Source organism: Dendrobates tinctorius, unplaced genomic scaffold (assembly GCF_039654945.1).
Source record: "Dendrobates tinctorius isolate UK_male_01 unplaced genomic scaffold, ASM3965494v1 ptg000445l, whole genome shotgun sequence".
In the NCBI taxonomy this organism is placed as follows: domain Eukaryota; kingdom Metazoa; phylum Chordata; class Amphibia; order Anura; family Dendrobatidae; genus Dendrobates; species Dendrobates tinctorius.
Genome location: NW_027362107.1, coordinates 740,742 through 765,745, shown reverse-complemented (window position 1 = coordinate 765,745; position 25,004 = coordinate 740,742). Strand labels below are relative to the sequence as shown.

General features: G+C 51.4%; 1 protein-coding gene across 5 annotated transcripts in view; it reads right to left on the bottom strand.

Annotated features, from left to right (window-relative positions):
- The window catches only part of ABCC8 (ATP binding cassette subfamily C member 8), a 280,298-nt gene that overhangs the window by 112,468 nt on the left and 142,826 nt on the right, over positions 1 to 25,004 (bottom strand). For all 5 annotated transcript variants that reach the window (XR_012227547.1, XR_012227546.1, XM_073564298.1 and 2 more), the window contains 2 exons: positions 17,057 to 17,097; positions 16,523 to 16,668 (listed from right to left, as the gene is read on the bottom strand). Coding sequence is in view for 3 of the 5 variants with exons in the window: in XM_073564298.1 (XP_073420399.1) it covers positions 16,523 to 16,668; positions 17,057 to 17,097 (187 nt within the window). In the remaining 2 variants the exon portion in view is untranslated. The remainder of the gene's footprint in view (positions 1 to 16,522; positions 16,669 to 17,056; positions 17,098 to 25,004) is intronic.

Below are 25,004 nucleotides of genomic sequence, written 5' to 3'. Positions count from 1 at the left end.
CACTCCAGCTGCTCCGGCCTCCACTCCAGCTGCTCCGGCCTCCACTCCAGCTGCTCCGGCCTCCACTACAGCTGCTCCGGCCTCCACTACAGCTGCTCCGGCCTCCACTGCAGCTGCTCCGGCCTCCACTGCAGCTGCTCCGGCCTCCACTGCAGCTGCTCCGGCCTCCACTGCAGCTGCTCCGGCCTCCACTACAGCTGCTCCGGCCTCCACTGCAACTGCTCCGGCCTCCACTGCAGCTGCTCCGGCCTCCACTGCAGCTGCTCCGGCCTCCACTCCAGCTGCTCCGGCCTCCACTGCAGCTGCTCCGGCCTCCACTGCAGCTGCTCCGGCCTCCACTACAGCTGCTCCGGCCTCCACTGCAGCTGCTCCGGCCTCCACTACAGCTGCTCCGGCCTCCACTACAGCTGCTCCGGCCTCCACTGCAGCTGCTCCGGCCTCCACTGCAGCTGCTCCGGCCTCCACTACAGCTGCTCCGGCCTCCACTGCAGCTGCTCCGGCCTCCACTGCAGCTGCTCCGGCCTCCACTGCAGCTGCTCCGGGATCCACTGCAGCTGCTCCGGCCTCCACTGCAGCTGCTCCGGCCTCCACTGCAGCTGCTCCGGCCTCCACTACAGCTGCTCCGGCCTCCACTACAGCTGCTCTGGCCTCCACTCCAGCTGCTCCGGCCTCCACTCCAGCTGCTCCGGCCTCCACTCCAGCTGCTCCGGCCTCCACTCCAGCTGCTCCGGCCTCCACTCCAGCTGCTCCGGCCTCCACTGCAGCTGCTCCGGCCTCCACTGCAGCTGCTCCGGCCTCCACTGCAGCTGCTCCGGCCTCCACTGCAGCTGCTCCGGCCTCCACTGCAGCTGCTCCGGCCTCCACTACAGCTGCTCCGGCCTCCACTACAGCTGCTCCGGCCTCCACTACAGCTGCTCCGGCCTCCACTACAGCTGCTCCGGCCTCCACTGCAGCTGCTCCGGCCTCCACTGCAGCTGCTCCGGCCTCCACTGCAGCTGCTCCGGCCTCCACTGCAGCTGCTCCGGCCTCCACTACAGCTGCTCCGGCCTCCACTACAGCTGCTCTGGCCTCCACTCCAGCTGCTCCGGCCTCCACTCCAGCTGCTCCGGCCTCCACTCCAGCTGCTCCGGCCTCCACTCCAGCTGCTCCGGCCTCCACTACAGCTGCTCCGGCCTCCACTGCAGCTGCTCCGGCCTCCACTGCAGCTGCTCCGGCCTCCACTGCAGCTGCTCCGGCCTCCACTGCAGCTGCTCCGGCCTCCACTACAGCTGCTCCGGCCTCCACTACAGCTGCTCCGGCCTCCACTGCAGCTGCTCCGGCCTCCACTGCAGCTGCTCCGGCCTCCACTACAGCTGCTCCGGCCTCCACTGCAGCTGCTCCGGCCTCCACTGCAGCTGCTCCGGCCTCCACTGCAGCTGCTCCGGGATCCACTGCAGCTGCTCCGGCCTCCACTGCAGCTGCTCCGGCCTCCACTGCAGCTGCTCCGGCCTCCACTACAGCTGCTCCGGCCTCCACTACAGCTGCTCTGGCCTCCACTCCAGCTGCTCCGGCCTCCACTCCAGCTGCTCCGGCCTCCACTCCAGCTGCTCCGGCCTCCACTCCAGCTGCTCCGGCCTCCACTACAGCTGCTCCGGCCTCCACTACAGCTGCTCCGGCCTCCACTGCAGCTGCTCCGGCCTCCACTGCAGCTGCTCCGGCCTCCACTGCAGCTGCTCCGGCCTCCACTACAGCTGCTCCGGCCTCCACTACAGCTGCTCCGGCCTCCACTGCAACTGCTCCGGCCTCCACTGCAGCTGCTCCGGCCTCCACTGCAGCTGCTCCGGCCTCCACTCCAGCTGCTCCGGCCTCCACTGCAGCTGCTCCGGCCTCCACTGCAGCTGCTCCGGCCTCCACTACAGCTGCTCCGGCCTCCACTGCAGCTGCTCCGGCCTCCACTACAGCTGCTCCGGCCTCCACTACAGCTGCTCCGGCCTCCACTGCAGCTGCTCCGGCCTCCACTGCAGCTGCTCCGGCCTCCACTACAGCTGCTCCGGCCTCCACTACAGCTGCTCCGGCCTCCACTGCAACTGCTCCGGCCTCCACTGCAACTGCTCCGGCCTCCACTGCAGCTGCTCCGGCCTCCACTGCAGCTGCTCCGGCCTCCACTACAGCTGCTCCGGCCTCCACTGCAGCTGCTCCGGCCTCCACTGCAGCTGCTCCGGCCTCCACTACAGCTGCTCCGGCCTCCACTGCAGCTGCTCCGGCCTCCACTACAGCTGCTCCGGCCTCCACTGCAGCTGCTCCGGCCTCCACTACAGCTGCTCCGGCCTCCACTGCAGCTGCTCCGGCCTCCACTGCAGCTGCTCCGGCCTCCACTGCAGCTGCTCCGGCCTCCACTCCAGCTGCTCCGGCCTCCACTCCAGCTGCTCCGGCCTCCACTCCAGCTGCTCCGGCCTCCACTCCAGCTGCTCCGGCCTCCACTACAGCTGCTCCGGCCTCCACTACAGCTGCTCCGGCCTCCACTACAGCTGCTCCGGCCTCCACTACAGCTGCTCTGGCCTCCACTACAGCTGCTCCGGCCTCCACTACAGCTGCTCCGGCCTCCACTACAGCTGCTCCGGCGAGACCTGGCAGGCGGTCTGAACGCACATCGTGCCCACCAGAGCGTTTTCATGTCGGTGGTGGCGCCGCCCCTGGTCACCGACGCCCCCGGACTGCTGCTGCTCTGGGGCCCGTTCGGGCCACTCGCACCGCCTCAAGTAGGCCGCAGGCCCGGACTCCACTGTCAGGCTCCGGGCGTCTATCCAAGCCCATTTCCTCCACCAACAGACCACCCATCTCACCACCCACCTCTTGTCTAGTGCAGAGCAGTGGACGGAGTCGGTCCGAAGCTCCGCCCATTTCCGCCCAGCGTCACCACAGAGGCCCGACCAGCAGTACGCCCACCTCTATTATTTCAATAGATGCCAGTCATCAGAGCCGGCTGCAGGCTCCGCGCACCCAGTGCCACCACTGCTCCAGTGGCCGGCCCAGCACAGCCCCCACCATACAATCCCGAGGCCAGGGCAGCGAAGCACTGAGCACAGATTAACCCTTTCCAGTAGCAGTAATGTCCCACTACCAAGCCTGGTCTCCCGCGTCTCTCCTACAGGCTCAGCTTTGCCGCCCGTGCAGAACGTCGGGAGTTTGGGTGGAAATAGCCATGGTACTGCCGAGCGTGCTGTCCGGTCCAACCTGACCGTTTAGGACGCTCTGCAGCAAAACCTATGTGTAGCACAAAGAACAAACACAGCACACTACACACCACCAACCGCCCCAATGTCACAAACACCTTCGTCGCACACTATTCCATTGGCGGTCAGAACGCCATCCCCCTCAAGATGCACATCACAGCCAGTGAACGCCTATAGTGATAGCAATAATAACTCCACACCACTTATTCACGAACCTACCAACCAGCATACATCCAACCATCACGAACGTAGTCACATATGTCACAGATCCTCCACACCCTCCTCAGCGGATTCCCACCACCACCATTCTCGCTGTCCCTGTCTGTCGCTGTTCCCATTACTGGCGTAGGCGTAGCTCCAGTAGGAGCCGCCACAGGTCACGCTCCTCCAGATGGCGCTCACCCTCCACATCGGGTCGGTCTGATGCATCCGAGGGTCACCGCAGCAGGCGTTCTTGGGCATCCAGCAGAAGACGGCGCACGAAATCTCCATCCCAGAGCACTAGCCGATGAACAACTTGCGACCTCCAGCCAGACGATTGTACAGGAAGGAGCAAGAGTGCCGCTAACAGCGGAGCTGCCACAGGCTCACGACAGCCGTAGGCTGCCACGTGCTCCATCGTCGTCAGCACGTGCTCCATCCGTATCCATCATGGCCCAACATCATCAAAGTTCTATCACAGAAGGAAGATTTCAGCCACGTTCCGATGGCCAACAAACTTCTGGACCATATCAGGCCGCCAACCAGGAGCAGGACATCGCCGGGGTACCTCCTTCACCTGGAGACACTCGATCGGCAACAGACAGCGGTGAGTCTCGTATAACCAGCACACTTAACAAAATACACAACACAGAAGAGAGCGACCTGGCATCTGCCATCAGGGCGCTTGTCAACCACTTGAATCAGCCCAGTGGTCAACCCATCACCGGGAGCATACCTCAATCAGCTAGTCTATACAAAGACGCCTTTTTCTGCGGAATTAGTCCGCTAGGTACACACATAGACCTAGAGAAGAAAGAAAAGATCTGGAATAATGACTATGTAGACATATGGTCACTCTTATCAGCGGACCAGCAGTCAGTGGATAAGGAAAGGATGACAGGCGAGTGGTCATACGATAGAAATAGAGGTAAAATAGCGCATACAATGAACAACTGGCTGCAGGCCTTCTTCGCAGTCCTAGGATGTATAATGGGCCAAAAACATCCTGAACGCTGCTCTGAGTTATTCATATACCAGGATTTAATATATAACTCCTATAAGTCTCATGGCTGTGTTGCTTGGAGACGCTATGACGAGGAGTTCCGCAGGAGGCTAGCCCTGCAACCAGATCTAGGATGGGGTGTAAAAGCCACAGATGTTTGGCTACGACTAATGCTTACACAAAAAAAAAAACCCTTTTCATCGACGGCCACTAGTTTCTCAGCAGCCGCAGGCCAGAACTCAGTGGTCGTACGGAGACCTGGGGCCTGCTTGTTATACAATAATGGAAATTGTCGCTTCCATGCAGCATGCAGATATAGACACGACTGCTCAGCCTGCGGCGGTGGACACCCTGCATCAAGGTGTACACGTCTCGCAAGCGGAGATGCTACGAGGCAAAACACCGGAGAGCGTAGCCGCAATGGGCCCCTGGCTAAGCCTTTATCCCAATAAAGAAGCTGCTAAGCAATTATACGACGGTTTTAAGTACGGTTTCTTCATCCCCTTTAAATTTAACCGAACACCAACATCGGCAAAAAATCTAAAATCAGCTCGTGAGTTTTCGGAGATTTTACAGCAAAAAATCATAAAAGAGGTAGAACTCGGCAGGATGGCGGGCCCATTTCAATCATTACCATTTAAAAATTTCAGAATCTCGCCTTTAGGTATTGTGCCCAAAAAATAACCCGGTAAATATCGGCTAATACATCACCTTTCCTACCCAAAGGGCGATTTGGTCAATGACGCAATACCCCCGAAGGATTCGTCCGTTACCTACACTTCGTTTGACAGAGCCATTGAACTTGTGCCCGCGGCGGGGCCCGGCGCCCTACTGGCAAAAACCGACATCGAGTCAGCTTTCCGTCTTTTACCCGTGCACCCTGAATGCTTCCATTTGTTGGGTTGTAAGGTAGACCAGCTTTTTTATTTCGACATGTGCCTGCCAATGGGCTGCTCCATTTCCTGTCACTATTTCAAGCTTTTCAGTACCTTCTTAGACTGGGTAGTGGGTCACGAAACCGGCAGCAATTCAACAATCCATTACCTCGAAGATTTTTTGTTTGTCGGGGGGTCGGAGTCCTGTGTAGGTCACACACATGATCCTCCGGGGCGGTAGTGTAGAGGGGAGCAAGGGTCGGAACCTCTCATCAGCCGACGTGCCCAGCGGTCGCGGGCTTACAGCTCTGAGTCCATTGCGAATTGTACTTGCCTCTCTCTGCTTATTAATAAACTGTGACCGACCTGTTCCCACCATCCATGCTTGTCAGTGGTCGTTATTACGGGACTGGCGGGAGGCGGGAAGGCACCGCTTACCGTCACACAGGTCTCTGCAGTCTCCATCCCGGGGACACATAGCGACCGTCTCACATCATCCCCCTCACAACAGTGAGAAGAAACCAAGAGAGAAAGAGACATCACTAACATTACAGGAGCCGCGCAGCCGTCCAACCGAGGAGAGAAAGAGACATCACTAACATTACAGGAGCCGCGCAGCCGTCCAACCGAGGAGAGAAAGAGACATCACTAACATTCCAGGAGCCGCGCAGCCGTCCAACCGAGGAGAGAAAGAGACATCACTAACATTACAGGAGCCGCGCAGCCGTCCAACCGAGCAGAGAAAGAGACATCACTAACATTACAGGAGCCGCGCAGCCGTCCAACCAAGGAGAGAAAGAGACATCACTAACATTACAGGAGCCGCGCAGCCATCCAACCGAGGAGAGAAAGAGACATCACTAACATTACAGGAGCCGCGCAGCCGTCCAACCGAGGAGAGAAAGAGACATCACTAACATTACAGGAGCCGCGCAGCCGTCCAACCGAGGAGAGAAAGAGACATCACTAACATTACAGGAGCCGCGCAGCCGTCCAACCGAGGAGAGAAAGAGACATCACTAACATTCCAGGAGCCGCGCAGCCGTCCAACCGAGGAGAGAAAGAGACATCACTAACATTACAGGAGCCGCGCAGCCGTCCAACCGAGGAGAGAAAGAGACATCACTAACATTACAGGAGCCGCGCAGCCGTCCAACCGAGGAGAGAAAGAGACATCACTAACATTACAGGAGCCGCGCAGCCGTCCAACCGAGGAGAGAAAGAGACATCACTAATATTACAGGAGCCGCGCAGCCGTCCAACCGAGGAGAGAAAGAGACATCACTAACAATACAGGAGCCGCGCAGCCGTCCAACCGAGGAGAGAAAGAGACATCGCTAACATTACAGGAGCCGCGCAGCCGTCCAACCGAGGAGAGAAAGAGACATCACTAACATTATAGGAGCCGCGCAGCCATCCAACCGAGGAGAGAAAGAGACATCACTAACATTATAGGAGCCGCGCAGCCATCCAACCGAGGAGAGAAAGAGACATCACTAACATTATAGGAGCCGCGCAGCCGTCCAACCGAGGAGAGAAAGAGACATCGCTAACATTACAGGAGCCGCGCAGCCGTCCAACCGAGGAGAGAAAGAGACATCGCTAACATTACAGGAGCCGCGCAGCCGTCCAACCGAGGAGAGAAAGAGACATCCCTAACATTACAGGAGCCACGCAGCCGTCCAACCGAGGAGAGAAAGAGACATCACTAACATTACAGGAGCCGCGCAGCCGTCCAACCGAGGAGAGAAAGAGACATCACTAACATTCCAGGAGCCGCGCAGCCGTCCAACCGAGGAGAGAAAGAGACATCGCTAACATTACAGGAGCCGCGCAGCCGTCCAACCGAGGAGAGAAAGAGACATCGCTAACATTACAGGAGCCGCGCAGCCGTCCAACCGAGGAGAGAAAGAGACATCACTAATATTACAGGAGCCGCGCAGCCGTCCAACCGAGGAGAGAAAGAGACATCACTAACATTACAGGAGCCGCGCAGCCGTCCAACCGAGGAGAGAAAGAGACATCACTAACATTCCAGGAGCCGCGCAGCCGTCCAACCGAGAAGAGAAAGAGACATCACTAACATTCCAGGAGCCGCGCAGCCGTCCAACCGAGGAGAGAAAGAGACATCACTAACATTCCAGGAGCCGCGCAGCCGTCCAACCGAGGAGAGAAAGAGACATCACTAACATTACAGGAGCCGCGCAGCCGTCCAACCGAGGAGAGAAAGAGACATCACTAACATTCCAGGAGCCGCGCAGCCGTCCAACCGAGAAGAGAAAGAGACATCACTAACATTCCAGGAGCCGCGCAGCCGTCCAACCGAGAAGAGAAAGAGACATCACTAACATTCCAGGAGCCGCGCAGCCGTCCAACCGAGAAGAGAAAGAGACATCACTAACATTCCAGGAGCCGCGCAGCCGTCCAACCGAGAAGAGAAAGAGACATCACTAACATTCCAGGAGCCGCGCAGCCGTCCAACCGAGGAGAGAAAGAGACATCACTAACATTCCAGGAGCCGCGCAGCCGTCCAACCGAGGAGAGAAAGAGACATCACTAACATTACAGGAGCCGCGCAGCCGTCCAACCGAGGAGAGAAAGAGACATCACTAACATTCCAGGAGCCGCGCAGCCGTCCAACCGAGAAGAGAAAGAGACATCACTAACATTCCAGGAGCCGCGCAGCCATCCAACCGAGGAGAGAAAGAGACATCGCTAACATTACAGGAGCCGCGCAGCCGTCCAACCGAGGAGAGAAAGAGACATCGCTAACATTCCAGGAGCCGCGCAGCCGTCCAACCGAGGAGAGAAAGAGACATCGCTAACATTCCAGGAGCCGCGCAGCCGTCCAACCGAGAAGAGAAAGAGACATCACTAACATTCCAGGAGCCGCGCAGCCATCCAACCGAGGAGAGAAAGAGACATCGCTAACATTACAGGAGCCGCGCAGCCGTCCAACCGAGGAGAGAAAGAGACATCGCTAACATTACAGGAGCCACGCAGCCGTCCAACCGAGAAGAGAAAGAGACATCACTAACATTCCAGGAGCCGCGCAGCCGTCCAACCAAGAAGAGAAAGAGACATCACTAACATTCCAGGAGCCGCGCAGCCGTCCAACCGAGAAGAGAAAGAGACATCACTAACATTACAGGAGCCGCGCAGCCGTCCAACCGAGGAGAGAAAGAGACATCACTAACATTACAGGAGCCGCGCAGCCGTCCAACCGAGGAGAGAAAGAGACATCACTAACATTCCAGGAGCCGCGCAGCCGTCCAACCGAGGAGAGAAAGAGACATCACTAACATTACAGGAGCCACGCAGCCGTCCAACCGAGGAGAGAAAGAGACATCACTAACATTACAGGAGCCGCGCAGCCGTCCAACCGAGGAGAGAAAGAGACATCACTAATATTACAGGAGCCGCGCAGCCGTCCAACCGAGGAGAGAAAGAGACATCACTAACATTACAGGAGCCGCGCAGCCGTCCAACCGAGAAGAGAAAGAGACATCACTAACATTCCAGGAGCCGCGCAGCCGTCCAACCGAGGAGAGAAAGAGACATCACTAACATTACAGGAGCCGCGCAGCCGTCCAACCGAGGAGAGAAAGAGACATCACTAACATTACAGGAGCCGCGCAGCCGTCCAACCGAGGAGAGAAAGAAACATCACTAACATTCCAGGAGCCGCGCAGCCGTCCAACCGAGGAGAGAAAGAGACATCACTAACATTCCAGGAGCCGCGCAGCCGTCCAACCGAGGAGAGAAAGAGACATCACTAACATTCCAGGAGCCGCGCAGCCGTCCAACCGAGGAGAGAAAGAAACATCACTAACATTACAGGAGCCGCGCAGCCGTCCAACCGAGGAGAGAAAGAGACATCACTAACATTACAGGAGCCGCGCAGCCGTCCAACCGAGGAGAGAAAGAAACATCACTAACATTACAGGAGCCGCGCAGCCGTCCAACCGAGGAGAGAAAGAGACATCACTAACATTCCAGGAGCCGCGCAGCCGTCCAACCGAGAAGAGAAAGAGACATCACTAACATTCCAGGAGCCGCGCAGCCGTCCAACCGAGGAGAGAAAGAGACATCACTAACATTACAGGAGCCGCGCAGCCGACCAACCGAGGAGAGAAAGAAACATCACTAACATTACAGGAGCCGCGCAGCCGTCCAACCGAGGAGAGAAAGAGACATCACTAACATTACAGGAGCCGCGCAGCCGTCCAACCGAGAAGAGAAAGAAACATCACTAATATTCCAGGAGCCGCGCAGCCGTCCAACCGAGGAGAGAAAGAGACATCACTAACATTACAGGAGCCGCGCAGCCGTCCAACCGAGGAGAGAAAGAAACATCACTAACATTACAGGAGCCGCGCAGCCGTCCAACCGAGGAGAGAAAGAGACATCACTAACATTCCAGGAGCCGCGCAGCCGTCCAACCGAGGAGAGAAAGAGACATCACTAACATTACAGGAGCCGCGCAGCCGTCCAACCGAGGAGAGAAAGAGACATCACTAACATTACAGGAGCCGCGCAGCCGTCCAACCGAGGAGAGAAAGAGACATCACTAACATTACAGGAGCCGCGCAGCCGTCCAACCGAGGAGAGAAAGAGACATCGCTAACATTACAGGAGCCGCGCAGCCGTCCAACCGAGGAGAGAAAGAGACATCACTAACATTACAGGAGCCACGCAGCCGTCCAACCGAGAAGAGAAAGAGACATCACTAACATTACAGGAGCCGCGCAGCCGTCCAACCGAGGAGAGAAAGAGACATCACTAACATTACAGGAGCCGCGCAGCCGTCCAACCGAGGAGAGAAAGAGACATCACTAACATTCCAGGAGCCGCGCAGCCATCCAACCGAGGAGAGAAAGAGACATCACTAATATTACAGGAGCCGCGCAGCCATCCAACCGAGGAGAGAAAGAGACATCACTAACATTACAGGAGCCGCGCAGCCGTCCAACCGAGGAGAGAAAGAGACATCACTAACATTACAGGAGCCACGCAGCCGTCCAACCGAGAAGAGAAAGAGACATCACTAACATTCCAGGAGCCGCGCAGCCGTCCAACCAAGAAGAGAAAGAGACATCACTAACATTCCAGGAGCCGCGCAGCCGTCCAACCGAGAAGAGAAAGAGACATCACTAACATTCCAGGAGCCGCGCAGCCATCCAACCGAGGAGAGAAAGAGACATCACTAACATTACAGGAGCCGCGCAGCCGTCCAACCGAGGAGAGAAAGAGACATCACTAACATTCCAGGAGCCGCGCAGCCGTCCAACCGAGGAGAGAAAGAGACATCACTAACATTACAGGAGCCGCGCAGCCGTCCAACCGAGGAGAGAAAGAGACATCACTAACATTCCAGGAGCCGCGCAGCCGTCCAACCGAGGAGAGAAAGAGACATCACTAACATTACAGGAGCCACGCAGCCATCCAACCGAGGAGAGAAAGAGACATCACTAACATTACAGGAGCCGCGCAGCCGTCCAACCGAGGAGAGAAAGAGACATCACTAATATTACAGGAGCCGCGCAGCCGTCCAACCGAGGAGAGAAAGAGACATCACTAACATTACAGGAGCCGCGCAGCCGTCCAACCGAGAAGAGAAAGAGACATCACTAACATTCCAGGAGCCGCGCAGCCGTCCAACCGAGGAGAGAAAGAGACATCACTAACATTACAGGAGCCGCGCAGCCGTCCAACCGAGGAGAGAAAGAGACATCACTAACATTACAGGATCCGCGCAGCCGTCCAACCGAGGAGAGAAAGAAACATCACTAACATTCCAGGAGCCGCGCAGCCGTCCAACCGAGGAGAGAAAGAGACATCACTAACATTCCAGGAGCCGCGCAGCCGTCCAACCGAGGAGAGAAAGAGACATCACTAACATTCCAGGAGCCGCGCAGCCGTCCAACCGAGGAGAGAAAGAAACATCACTAACATTACAGGAGCCGCGCAGCCGTCCAACCGAGGAGAGAAAGAGACATCACTAACATTACAGGAGCCGCGCAGCCGTCCAACCGAGGAGAGAAAGAGACATCACTAACATTCCAGGAGCCGCGCAGCCGTCCAACCGAGAAGAGAAAGAGACATCACTAACATTCCAGGAGCCGCGCAGCCGTCCAACCGAGGAGAGAAAGAGACATCACTAACATTACAGGAGCCGCGCAGCCGTCCAACCGAGGAGAGAAAGAGACATCACTAACATTACAGGAGCCGCGCAGCCGTCCAACCGAGGAGAGAAAGAGACATCACTAACATTACAGGAGCCGCGCAGCCGTCCAACCGAGAAGAGAAAGAAACATCACTAACATTACAGGAGCCGCGCAGCCGTCCAACCGAGGAGAGAAAGAGACATCACTAACATTACAGGAGCCGCGCAGCCGTCCAACCGAGGAGAGAAAGAAACATCACTAACATTACAGGAGCCGCGCAGCCGTCCAACCGAGGAGAGAAAGAGACATCACTAACATTACAGGAGCCGCGCAGCCGTCCAACCGAGGAGAGAAAGAGACATCACTAACATTCCAGGAGCCACGCAGCCGTCCAACCGAGGAGAGAAAGACATCACTAATATTACAGGAGCCGCGCAGCCGTCCAACCGAGGAGAGAAAGAGACATCACTAACATTCCAGGAGCCGCGCAGCCGTCCAACCGAGGAGAGAAAGAGACATCACTAACATTACAGGAGCCGCGCAGCCGTCCAACCGAGGAGAGAAAGAGACATCACTAATATTACAGGAGCCGCGCAGCCGTCCAACCGAGGAGAGAAAGAGACATCACTAACATTACAGGAGCCGCGCAGCCGTCCAACCGAGGAGAGAAAGAGACATCACTAACATTCCAGGAGCCACGCAGCCGTCCAACCGAGGAGAGAAAGACATCACTAATATTACAGGAGCCGCGCAGCCGTCCAACCGAGGAGAGAAAGAGACATCACTAACATTCCAGGAGCCGCGCAGCCGTCCAACCGAGGAGAGAAAGAGACATCACTAACATTACAGGAGCCGCGCAGCCGTCCAACCGAGGAGAGAAAGAGACATCACTAATATTACAGGAGCCGCGCAGCCGTCCAACCGAGGAGAGAAAGAGACATCACTAACATTACAGGAGCCGCGCAGCCGTCCAACCGAGGAGAGAAAGAGACATCACTAACATTACAGGAGCCGCGCAGCCGTCCAACCGAGGAGAGAAAGAGACATCACTAACATTCCAGGAGCCGCGCAGCCGTCCAACCGAGGAGAGAAAGAGACATCACTAACATTCCAGGAGCCGAGCAGCCGTCCAACCGAGGAGAGAAAGAGACATCACTAACATTACAGGAGCCGCGCAGCCGTCCAACCGAGGAGAGAAAGAGACATCACTAACATTACAGGAGCCGCGCAGCCGTCCAACCGAGGAGAGAAAGAGACATCACTAACATTCCAGGAGCCGAGCAGCCGTCCAACCGAGGAGAGAAAGAGACATCACTAACATTACAGGAGCCGTGCAGCCATCCAACCGAGGAGAGAAAGAGACATCACTAACATTACAGGAGCCGCGCAGCCGTCCAACCGAGGAGAGAAAGAGACATCACTAACATTACAGGAGCCGCGCAGCCGTCCAACCGAGGAGAGAAAGAGACAGCACTAACATTACAGGAGCCACGCAGCCGTCCAACCGAGGAGAGAAAGAGACATCACTAACATTACAGGAGCCGCGCAGCCATCCAACCGAGGAGAGAAAGAGACATCACTAACATTCCAGGAGCCGCGCAGCCGTCCAACCGAGGAGAGAAAGAGACATCACTAATATTACAGGAGCCGCGCAGCCGTCCAACCGAGGAGAGAAAGAGACATCACTAACATTACAGGAGCCGCGCAGCCGTCCAACCGAGGAGAGAAAGAGACATCACTAACATTACAGGAGCCGCGCAGCCGTCCAACCGAGGAGAGAAAGAGACATCACTAATATTACAGGAGCCGCGCAGCCGTCCAACCGAGGAGAGAAAGAGACATCACTAACATTACAGGAGCCGCGCAGCCGTCCAACCGAGGAGAGAAAGAGACATCACTAACATTACAGGAGCCGCGCAGCCGTCCAACCGAGGAGAGAAAGAGACATCACTAACATTCCAGGAGCCGCGCAGCCGTCCAACCGAGGAGAGAAAGAGACATCACTAATATTACAGGAGCCGCGCAGCCGTCCAACCGAGGAGAGAAAGAGACATCACTAACATTACAGGAGCCGCGCAGCCGTCCAACCGAGGAGAGAAAGAGACATCACTAACATTCCAGGAGCCGCGCAGCCGTCCAACCGAGGAGAGAAAGAGACATCACTAACATTACAGGAGCCGCGCAGCCATCCAACCGAGGAGAGAAAGAGACATCACTAACATTCCAGGAGCCGCGCAGCCGTCCAACCGAGGAGAGAAAGAGACATCACTAACATTACAGGAGCCGCGCAGCCATCCAACCGAGGAGAGAAAGAGACATCACTAACATTCCAGGAGCCGCGCAGCCGTCCAACCGAGGAGAGAAAGAGACATCACTAACATTACAGGAGCCGCGCAGCCGTCCAACCGAGGAGAGAAAGAGACATCACTAACATTACAGGACCCGAGCAGCCGTCCAACCGAGGAGAGAAAGAGACATCACTAACATTACAGGAGCCGCGCAGCCGACCAACCGAGGAGAGAAAGAGACATCACTAACATTACAGGAGCCGCGCAGCCGTCCAACCGAGAAGAGAAAGAGACATCACTAACATTACAGGAGCCACGCAGCCGTCCAACCGAGGAGAGAAAGAGACATCACTAACATTACAGGAGCCGCGCAGCCGTCCAACCGAGAAGAGAAAGAGACATCACTAACATTACAGGAGCCGCGCAGCCGTCCAACCGAGAAGAGAAAGAGACATCACTAACATTACAGGAGCCGCGCAGCCGTCCAACCGAGGAGAGAAAGAGACATCACTAATATTACAGGAGCCGCGCAGCCGTCCAACCGAGGAGAGAAAGAGACATCACTAACATTACAGGAGCCGCGCAGCCGACCAACCGAGGAGAGAAAGAGACATCACTAACATTACAGGAGCCGCGCAGCCGTCCAACCGAGGAGAGAAAGAGACATCACTAACATTACAGGAGCCGCGCAGCCGACCAACCGAGAAGAGAAAGAGACATCACTAATATTACAGGAGCCACGCAGCCGTCCAACCGAGGAGAGAAAGAGACATCACTAACATTCCAGGAACCGCGCAGCCGTCCAACCGAGGAGAGAAAGAGACATCACTAACATTACAGGAGCCGCGCAGCCATCCAACCGAGAAGAGAAAGAGACATCACTAACATTCCAGGAGCCGCGCAGCCGTCCAACCGAGGAGAGAAAGAGACATCACTAACATTACAGGAGCCGCGCAGCCGTCCAACCGAGGAGAGAAAGAGACATCACTAACATTACAGGAGCCGCGCAGCCGTCCAACCGAGGAGAGAAAGAAACATCACTAACATTCCAGGAGCCGCGCAGCCGTCCAACCGAGGAGAGAAAGAGACATCACTAACATTACAGGAGCCGCGCAGCCGTCCAACCGAGGAGAGAAAGAGACATCACTAACATTACAGGAGCCGCGCAGCCGTCCAACCGAGGAGAGAAAGAGACATCACTAACATTACAGGAGCCGCGCAGCCGTCCAACCGAGGAGAGAAAGAGACATCACTAACATTCCAGGAGCCGCGCAGCCGTCCAACCGAGGAGAGAAAGAGACATCACTAACATTACAGGAGCCGCGCAGCCGTCCAACCGAGGAGAGAAAGAGATATCACTAACATTATAGGAGCCGCGCAGCCATCCAACCGAGGAGAGAAAGAGACATCACTAACATTACAGGAGCCGCGCAGCCGTCCAACCGAGGAGAGAAAGAGACATCACTAACATTACAGGAGCCGCGCAGCCGTCCAACCGAGGAGAGAAAGAGACATCACTAACATTACAGGAGCCGCGCAGCCGTCCAACCGAGGAGAGAAAGCGACATCACTAACATTACAGGAGCCGCGCAGCCGTCCAACCGAGGAGAGAAAGAGACATCGCTAACATTCCAGGAGCCGCGCAGCCGTCCAACCGAGGAGAGAAAGAGACATCACTAACATTACAGGAGCCGCGCAGCCGTCCAACCGAGGAGAGAAAGAGACATCGCTAACATTACAGGAGCCGCGCAGCCGTCCAACCGAGGAGAGAAAGAGACATCACTAACATTACAGGAGCCGCGCAGCCGTCCAACCGAGGAGAGAAAGAGACATCACTAACATTACAGGAGCCGCGCAGCCGTCCAACCGAGGAGAGAAAGAGACATCACTAACATTACAGGAGCCACGCAGCCGTCCAACCGAGGAGAGAAAGAGACATCACTAACATTCCAGGAGCCGCGCAGCCGTCCAACCGAGGAGAGAAAGAGACATCACTAACATTCCAGGAGCCGCGCAGCCGTCCAACCGAGGAGAGAAAGAGACATCACTAACATTACAGGAGCCGCGCAGCCGTCCAACCGAGGAGAGAAAGAGACATCACTAACATTCCAGGAGCCACACAGCCGTCCAACCGAGGAGAGAAAGAGACATCACTAATATTACAGGAGCCGCGCAGCCGTCCAACCGAGGAGAGAAAGAGACATCACTAACATTACAGGAGCTGCGCAGCCGTCCAACCGAGGAGAGAAAGAGACATCACTAACATTACAGGAGCCGCGCAGCCGTCCAACCGAGGAGAGAAAGAGACATCACTAACATTCCAGGAGCCGCGCAGCCGTCCAACCGAGGAGAGAAAGAGACATCACTAACATTCCAGGAGCCGCGCAGCCGTCCAACCGAGGAGAGAAAGAGACATCACTAACATTACAGGAGCCGCGCAGCCGTCCAACCGAGGAGAGAAAGAGACATCACTAACATTCCAGGAGCCGCGCAGCCGTCCAACCGAGGAGAGAAAGAGACATCACTAACATTACAGGAGCCGCGCAGCCGTCCAACCGAGGAGAGAAAGAGACATCACTAACATTCCAGGAGCCGCGCAGCCGTCCAACCGAGGAGAGAAAGTCAGACTGACGAGCCCACTGTTTGCCATCTGCAGGTCACTCCAGGCTGCCAGGATGTTCGATACACTGGGACACAACGAGCCGTCTCTGCCCAGCACCCGCACTGCTCATTGTTAGCCCCACGGCCCTTCTCAGCACCACTATGGCTTATGTACCTGACCAGAGCCTTGACGGTAGATCGGACCACACTGGACAGTAAGAATAATGGCGTCACCAGGATGTGGAACAGAGAGAGGGAGGCAAAAGCCACGGCTGGAGAGAAGTCCTCGCGGCTCAGGAGATGGACATGAACCACAAATGTCTGGATAAAACAGAAGGGAGAAATGCGTCAGCAGTCGGGGCAGTTATGGTGGTGGCAGCAGCAAGGGGCAGCAGTAATGGCGGCAGCAGGTGGTAGTGATAGCAGCAGGAGTGATAGCGGCAGCAGCAGGGGCAGCGATAGTGGCTGCAGGAGCAGCAGATGGGGGCAGTGGCAGCAGGGGCCAGCAACAGTGGCGCAAGCGGCAGGGGCCAGCAACAGTGGCGCAAGCAGCAGGGGCCAGCAACAGTGGCGCAAGCAGCAGGGGCCAGCAACAGTGGTGCAAGCAGCAGGGGCCAGCAACAGTGGCGCAAGCGGCAGGTGGTAGCTATAGCAGCGATCGTGATGGCAGCAGCACCAGCAGCCACTGGGACAAGGATCAGATACTTACTATCAGCACGGCAGCAATGGGGATGGCTGCATTCATGAATACTGCAAGAGAATAAATGAAGCGCTCATGGGTGCCACGTGACACATACAGTACCTTGAAAAAGTCTTCATACCTTGTGAACTCTTAAAACATGCTTTCACATTACACCAGTAAACATACATGTATATTATTCTGTGATGCGAATATAAAGTAACACGTATTTATGACGTGTAAAGGAAATGATGCGAGGTTTTCAATATATGCTAAAAATGTAAATCTGAGCATTGTGCATTTGTATTCAGCCCCCTGAGTCAGTCCTTTGTAGGACCACCTTTCGCTCCAGTTTTTGGGGGTCAGTTTCTCTCACCTCTCGCTCCAATCTATTAGGTTCGGTCTCTCCAGCTTTGCTCATCTAGAGGTGACATTTTGCCCCTTCTTCTTTGCCCCCTCGCTCTCGCTCAGTGACATTGGATGCAGACGTGATCAGATTCTCTGGGATCTGTGTCTGTGACTGCGCCGTTCACACACAGGAATATGCTCTGATCTAAACCCTCCATTGTAGTTGTGGTAGGATGTTGAGGGTCACTGTCCTGCTGGAAGGTGAACCCACCCCCCAGTCTCAAATTTTCTGCAGCCTTTAAAAGGTTTTCCTCCAGAATTGCCCTGTATTTGGCTCCATCCATCTTTCCATCACCTCTGACCAGCTTTCCTGCCCCTGCTGTGGAAAAGCCTCCCAACAACATGATGCTGCCACCACCATGTTTGATGGTGAGGATGGTGTTTTCAGGGTGATGTGCAGTGTTAGCTTTCCACATTTAGCATTTAATCCAAGAACTTCTCCTTTGATGTCATCTGAGCAGAGTCCCTTCTTCCACAGGCTCGCTGTGTCCCCCTACAACGACTCGTTATCAAAAGGATATCATTGGGTGGCTATGACCTTTTTTGTTAAGTAGAACTCTTTATTAAATAATTTTCAATATTTTTACAGAAAAGAAAATGAATGTGGATTTTTTTTAAAATGAGCATTACAAAGTAAAAACTTAACTACTACAAACATGAAGACCCCAACATTTCCCTAAGCCAGCCTACTTTAGCCCCTCTAACTTAATACAAGAATGAAGATCTGTCTCCCAGAACGTTATGAGGCCCTCCGATCCGCCAGGCTTCCCTGTGACTCCTCCAGTAGATCCCATTCTGGATTCACGAAGGGACCAAACACTCACTTCACTTCTGTAGATCTAGAATGACGTACAATTAAATTCCTGCATCTTACAAGAAACGTTTTGTTTGTTTCTCTTTACTCCATTTCTGTTTTTTACAAAGGAAGTAACAATTTACCTTATTTCGCCTTCCGGAGGCGTTGCCATTGACAACCGGTTTCTCAATATTCATGGTTTGGAGATTGTGAGAATGCTATGAAGGAGCCCGTAAGTCACATGTCACGTTACGTTATTTCAATGACATCTTCAGCACCGACCTCACTGACTGCTCTTCCCCAATACTGGAATCGTCACAACCCCGACCCAGATCTGCTTGGCACCCTTTACATTTGGGGCAGTGGGAATCTCTGTCTGAGGGTAGATTACTGTATGTCATGTCAAAACCATAAATAGCCCTAACCTTAACCCTATGTTTAACCCTAACATTAACCCGAACCCTAACATTAACACTAACCCTAACATTAACCCTAACATTAACCCTAACAATAACCATAACCCTAACATTAACCCGAACCCTAACATTAACCCTAACATTAACCCTAACAATAACCATAACCCTAACAATAACCCTAACCCTAACATTAACCCTAACACTAACCCTAACCATAACCCTAACATTAACCCTAACAATAACCATAACCCTAACACTAACCCTAACCCTAACCATAACCCTAACATTAACCCTAACAATAACCATAACCCTAACAATAACCATAACCCTAACCATAACCCTAACATTAACCCTAACAATAACCCTAACCCTAACAATAACCCTAACACTAACCCTAACCATAACCCTAACATTAACCCTAACAATAACCATAACCCTAACACTAACCCTAACATTAACCCTAACAATAACCCTAACCCTAACCCTAACCCTAACCTTAACCCTATGTTTAACCCTAACATTAACCCGAACCCTAACATTAACACTAACCCTAACATTAACCCTAACATTAACCCTAACAATAACCATAACCCTAACATTAACCCGAACCCTAACATTAACCCTAACATTAACCCTAACAATAACCATAACCCTAACAATAACCCTAACCCTAACATTAACCCTAACACTAACCCTAACCATAACCCTAACATTAACCCTAACAATAACCATAACCCTAACACTAACCCTAACCCTAACCATAACCCTAACATTAACCCTAACAATAACCATAACCCTAACAATAACCATAACCCTAACCATAACCCTAACATTAACCCTAACAATAACCCTAACCCTAACAATAACCCTAACACTAACCCTAACCATAACCCTAACATTAACCCTAACAATAACCATAACCCTAACACTAACCCTAACCCTAACATTAACCCTAACAATAACCCGAACCCTAACAATAACCATAACCCTAACCATAACCCTAACATTAACCCTAACAATAACCCTAACCCTAACATTAACCCTAACACTAACCCTAACCCTAACATTAACCCTAACAATAACCATAACCCTAACAATAACCATAACCCTAACCATAACCCTAACATTAACCCTAACAATAACCCTAACCCTAACAATAACCCTAACACTAACCCTAACCCTAACAATAACCATAACCCTAACACTAACCCTAACCCTAACATTAACCCTAACAATAACCCGAACCCTAACAATAACCATAACCCTAACCATAACCCTAACATTAACCCTAACAATAACCCTAACCCTAACATTAACCCTAACATTAACACTAACCCTAACCATAACCCTAACATTAACCCTAACAATAACCCTAACCCTAACATTAACCCTAACATTAACACTAACCCTAACCATAACCCTAACATTAACCCTAACAATAACCATAACCCTAACATTAACCCTAACAATAACATTAACCCTAACATTAACCCTAACAATAACCCGAACCCTAACAATAACCATAACCCTAACCATAACCCTAACATTAACCCTAACAATAACCCTAACCCTAACATTAACCCTAACATTAACACTAACCCTAACCATAACCCTAACATTAACCCTAACAATAACCATAACCCTAACATTAACCCTAACATTAACACTAACCATAACCCTAACATTAACCCTAACAATAACATTAACCCTAACATTAACCCTAACATTAACCCTAACAATAACCCGAACCCTAACATTAACACTAACCCTAACCATAACCCTAACATTAACCCTAACAATAACCCTAACAATAACCCGAACCCTAACATTAACCATAACCCTAACATTAACCCTAACAATAACCATAACCCTAACAATAACCATAACCCTAACCCTAACAATAACCATAACCCTAACATTAACACTAACCCTAACCATAACCCTAACATTAACCCTAACAATAACCCTAACAATAACCCGAACCCTAACAATAACCATAACCCTAACCATAACCCTAACATTAACCCTAACAATAACCCTAACCCTAACATTAACCCTAACATTAACACTAACCCTAACCATAACCCTAACATTAACACTAACCCTAACCATAACCCTAACATTAACCCTAACAATAACCCTAACCCTAACATTAACCCTAACATTAACACTAACCCTAACCATAACCCTAACATTAACACTAACCCTAACCATAACCCTAACATTAACCCTAACAATAACATTAACCCTAACATTAACCCTAACATTAACCCTAACAATAACCCAAACCCTAACAATAACCATAACCCTAACATTAACCCTAACGTTAACCCGAACCCTAACATTAACACTAACAATAACCCTAACAATAACTCGAACTCTAACATTAACCCTAACCCTAACATTAACCCTAACATGAACACTAACACTAAAATTAACCCTAACATTAACCCTATGTTTAACCCTAACATTAACTCGAACCCTAACATTAACCCTAACCATAACCCTAACATTAACCCTAACAATAACCCTAACCCTAACATTAACCCTAACATTAACCCGAACCCTAACATTAACCCTAACATTAACCCTAACAATAACCCGAACCCTAACAATAACCATAACCCTAACCATAACCCTACCATTAACCCTAACAATAACCCTAACCCTAACATTAACCCTAACATTAACACTAACCCTAACCATAACCCTAACATTAACCCTAACATTAACCCTATGTTTAACCCTAACATTAACCCGAACCCTAACATTAACACTAACCCTAACCATAACCCTAACATTAACCCTAACAATAACCATAACCCTAAATTAACCCTAACCCTAACATTAACCCGAACCCTAACATTAACCTTAACATTAACCCTAACAATAACCTGAACCCTAACAATAACCATAACCCTAACCATAACCCTAACATTAACCCTAACAATAACCCTAACATTAACCCTAACATTAACACTAACCCTAACCATAACCCTAACATTAACCCTAACAATAACCATAACCCTAACATTAACCCTAACATTAACACTAACCCTAACCATAACCCTAACATTAACCCTAACAATAACATTAACCCTAACATTAACCCTAACAATAACCCGAACCCTAACAATAACCATAACCCTAACATTAACCCCAACGTTAACCCGAACCCTAACATTAACCCTAACAATAACCCTAACCCTAACAATAACTCGAACCCTAACATTAACCATAACCCTAACATTAACCCTAACATTAACCCTAACATGAACACTAACACTAAAATTAACCCTATGTTTAACCCTAACATTAACTCGAACCCTAACATTAACCCTAACCCTAACATTAACCCTAACAATAACCCTAACCCTAACATTAACCCGAACCCTAACATTAACCCTAACATTAACCCTAACAATAACCCGAACCCTAACAATAACCATAACCCTAACCATAACCCTACCATTAACCCTAACGATAACCATAACCCTAACATTAACCCTAACATTAACACTAACCCTAACCCTAACATTAACCCTAACAATAACATTAACCCGAACCCTAACATTAACCCTAACATTAACCCTAACAATAACCCGAACCCTAACAATAACCGTAACCCTAACATTAACCCTAACGTTAACCCGAACCCTAACATTAACCCTAACAATAACCCTAACCCTAACAATAACTCGAACCCTAACATTAACCCTAAACCTAACATTAACCCTAACATGAACACTAACACTAAAATTAACCCTAACATTAACCCTATGTTTAACCCTAACATTAACTCGAACCCTAACATTAACCCTAACCCTAACCATAACCCTAACATTAACCCTAACAATAACCCTAACCCTAACATTAACCCGAACCCTAACATTAACCCTAACAATAACCATAACCCTAACATTAACCCTAACATTAACCCTAACAATAACCCTAACCCTAACATTAACCCTAACAATAACCCGAACTCTAACATTAACCCTAACAATAACCCGAACCCTAACATTAACCCTAACATTAACCCTAACATTAACACTAAAATTAACCCTATGTTTAACCCTAACATTAACCCGAACCCTAACATTAACCCTAACCCTAACACTAAAATTAACCCTAACATTAACCCTAACAATAACCCTAACATTAACACTAACACTAAAATTAACCCTAACATTAACCCGATGTGTAACCCTAACATTAACCCAAACCCTAACATTAACCCGAACCCTAACATTAATCCTAACAATAACCCTAACAATAACCATAACCCTAACATTAACCCTAACCCTAACATTAACCCGAACCCTAACATTAACCCTAACAATAACCCTAACCCTAACATTAACCCTAACAATAACCCGAACATTAACCCTAACATGAACACTAACACTAAAATTAACCCTAACATTAACCCTATGTTTAACCCTAACATTAACCCGAACCCTAACATTAACAATAACCCTAACCATAACCCTAACATTAACCCTAACAATAACCCTAACCCTAACATTAACCCGAACCCTAACATTAACCCTAACAACCCTAACCCTAACATTAACCCTAACAATAACCTGAACCCTAACAATAACCATAACCCTAACATTAACCCTAACATTAACCCGAACCCTAACATTAACCCTAACAATAAGCCTAACATTAACCCTAACAATAACCCGAACCCTAACATTAACCCTAACAATAACCCGAACCCTAACATTAACCCGAACCCTAACATTAACCCTAACATTAACCCTAACATTAACACTAAAATTAACCCCAACATTAACCCGAACCCTAACATTAACCCTAACACTAAAATTAACCCTAACATTAACCCTAACAATAACCCTAACCCTAACATTAACACTAACACTAAAATTAACCCTAACATTAACCCGATGTGTAACCCTAACATTAACCCGAACCCTAACATTAACCCTAACAATAACCCTAACCCTAACATTAATCCTAACACTAAAATTAACCCTAACACTAACACTAAAATTAACCCTAATATTAACCCTAATGTTAACCTTAATCCTAATGTTAACCCTAACATTAACCCTAACGTTAACCTTAGTCCTAATGTTAACCCTAACATTAACCCTAACCCCAACGTTAACCCTAACCCTAATGTTAACCCTAACCCCAACGTTACCCCTAACCCTATGTATTATTCAATATTGTGTAACTCTCCAATTCTCATGTTTCTTCATAACTTCCAACCTTCCAAACACTAACCCTGACGACATGGGTGTCAGTACGTCTGTCACTGTTCATAGAGCGCCGATCTTCACCATACGTTTATCTTTATAATATTGTCCCGCCCATCCTATCACCTCTTCTGAGACATCTTGGAGCGGCTCTGTAAATTTCTGCCCCTGAGGTCACGCAGCCTGTAGTTATAGCCCCTCCGCCGGCGCACCATCTCAGAATCATGCAGCAGGTTTCCCACTCTCACGATCACGTTTTTCGCCATTCCAAAAATAACTGATTTTCTTTACCTTGTTTAAATCCTGAGCGAGTCCATAGATCCAAGTACTTAGTCACCAAGTTAACCCATATTTTTTGCAGAGCTTTCCAAGTCATTGCCGTATCTCTACGTATCACAGAGGATTTCATTATGGATGGAACTAGCACACGGGATGTGTGAGGAATTGCGCTCAGGCTCCATGGTTTACAGAAGCAAACTCTGAACGCTGACCAGATTTTCTCATCCAACCATTTACACGTCTCATCCGACAAGCCAGACTAGATCCTCTAATGTTAGGCATATTTCCAGGTGTACCATCATTTTCTGGCAATGATACAAGGTCTTTTATGTCTCCATTTCTCCACAGGTAAATGCTTTATTCAGCCTATTTGTGTCCCTTTATTTTATCAGTGGAAGATGAGCGGCAGAAGACGAGCGGCAGAGGACGAGCGGCAGAGGACGAGAGACAGAGGATGAGCAGCAGAACAGGAGCGGCAGAGGACGAGAGGCAGAGGACAAGCGGCAGAACAGGAGCGGCAGCGGACGAGCGGCAGAGGACGAGAGGCAGAGGACGAGCGGCAGAACAGGAGCGGCAGAGGACGAGTGGCAGAGGACTAGAGGCAGAGGACGAGCGTCAGAATAGGAGCGGCAGAGGACGAGAGGCAGAGGACAAGCGGCAGAACAGGAGCGGCAGAGGATGAGAGGCAGAACTGGAGCGGCAGAGGACGAGAGACAGAGGACGAGCGGCAGAACAGGAGCGGCAGAGGACGAGAGACGGAGGACGAGCAGCAGAACAGGAGCGGCAGAGGACGAGAGGCAGAGGACAAGTGGCAGAACAGGAGCGGCAGAGGACGAGAGGCAGAGGAC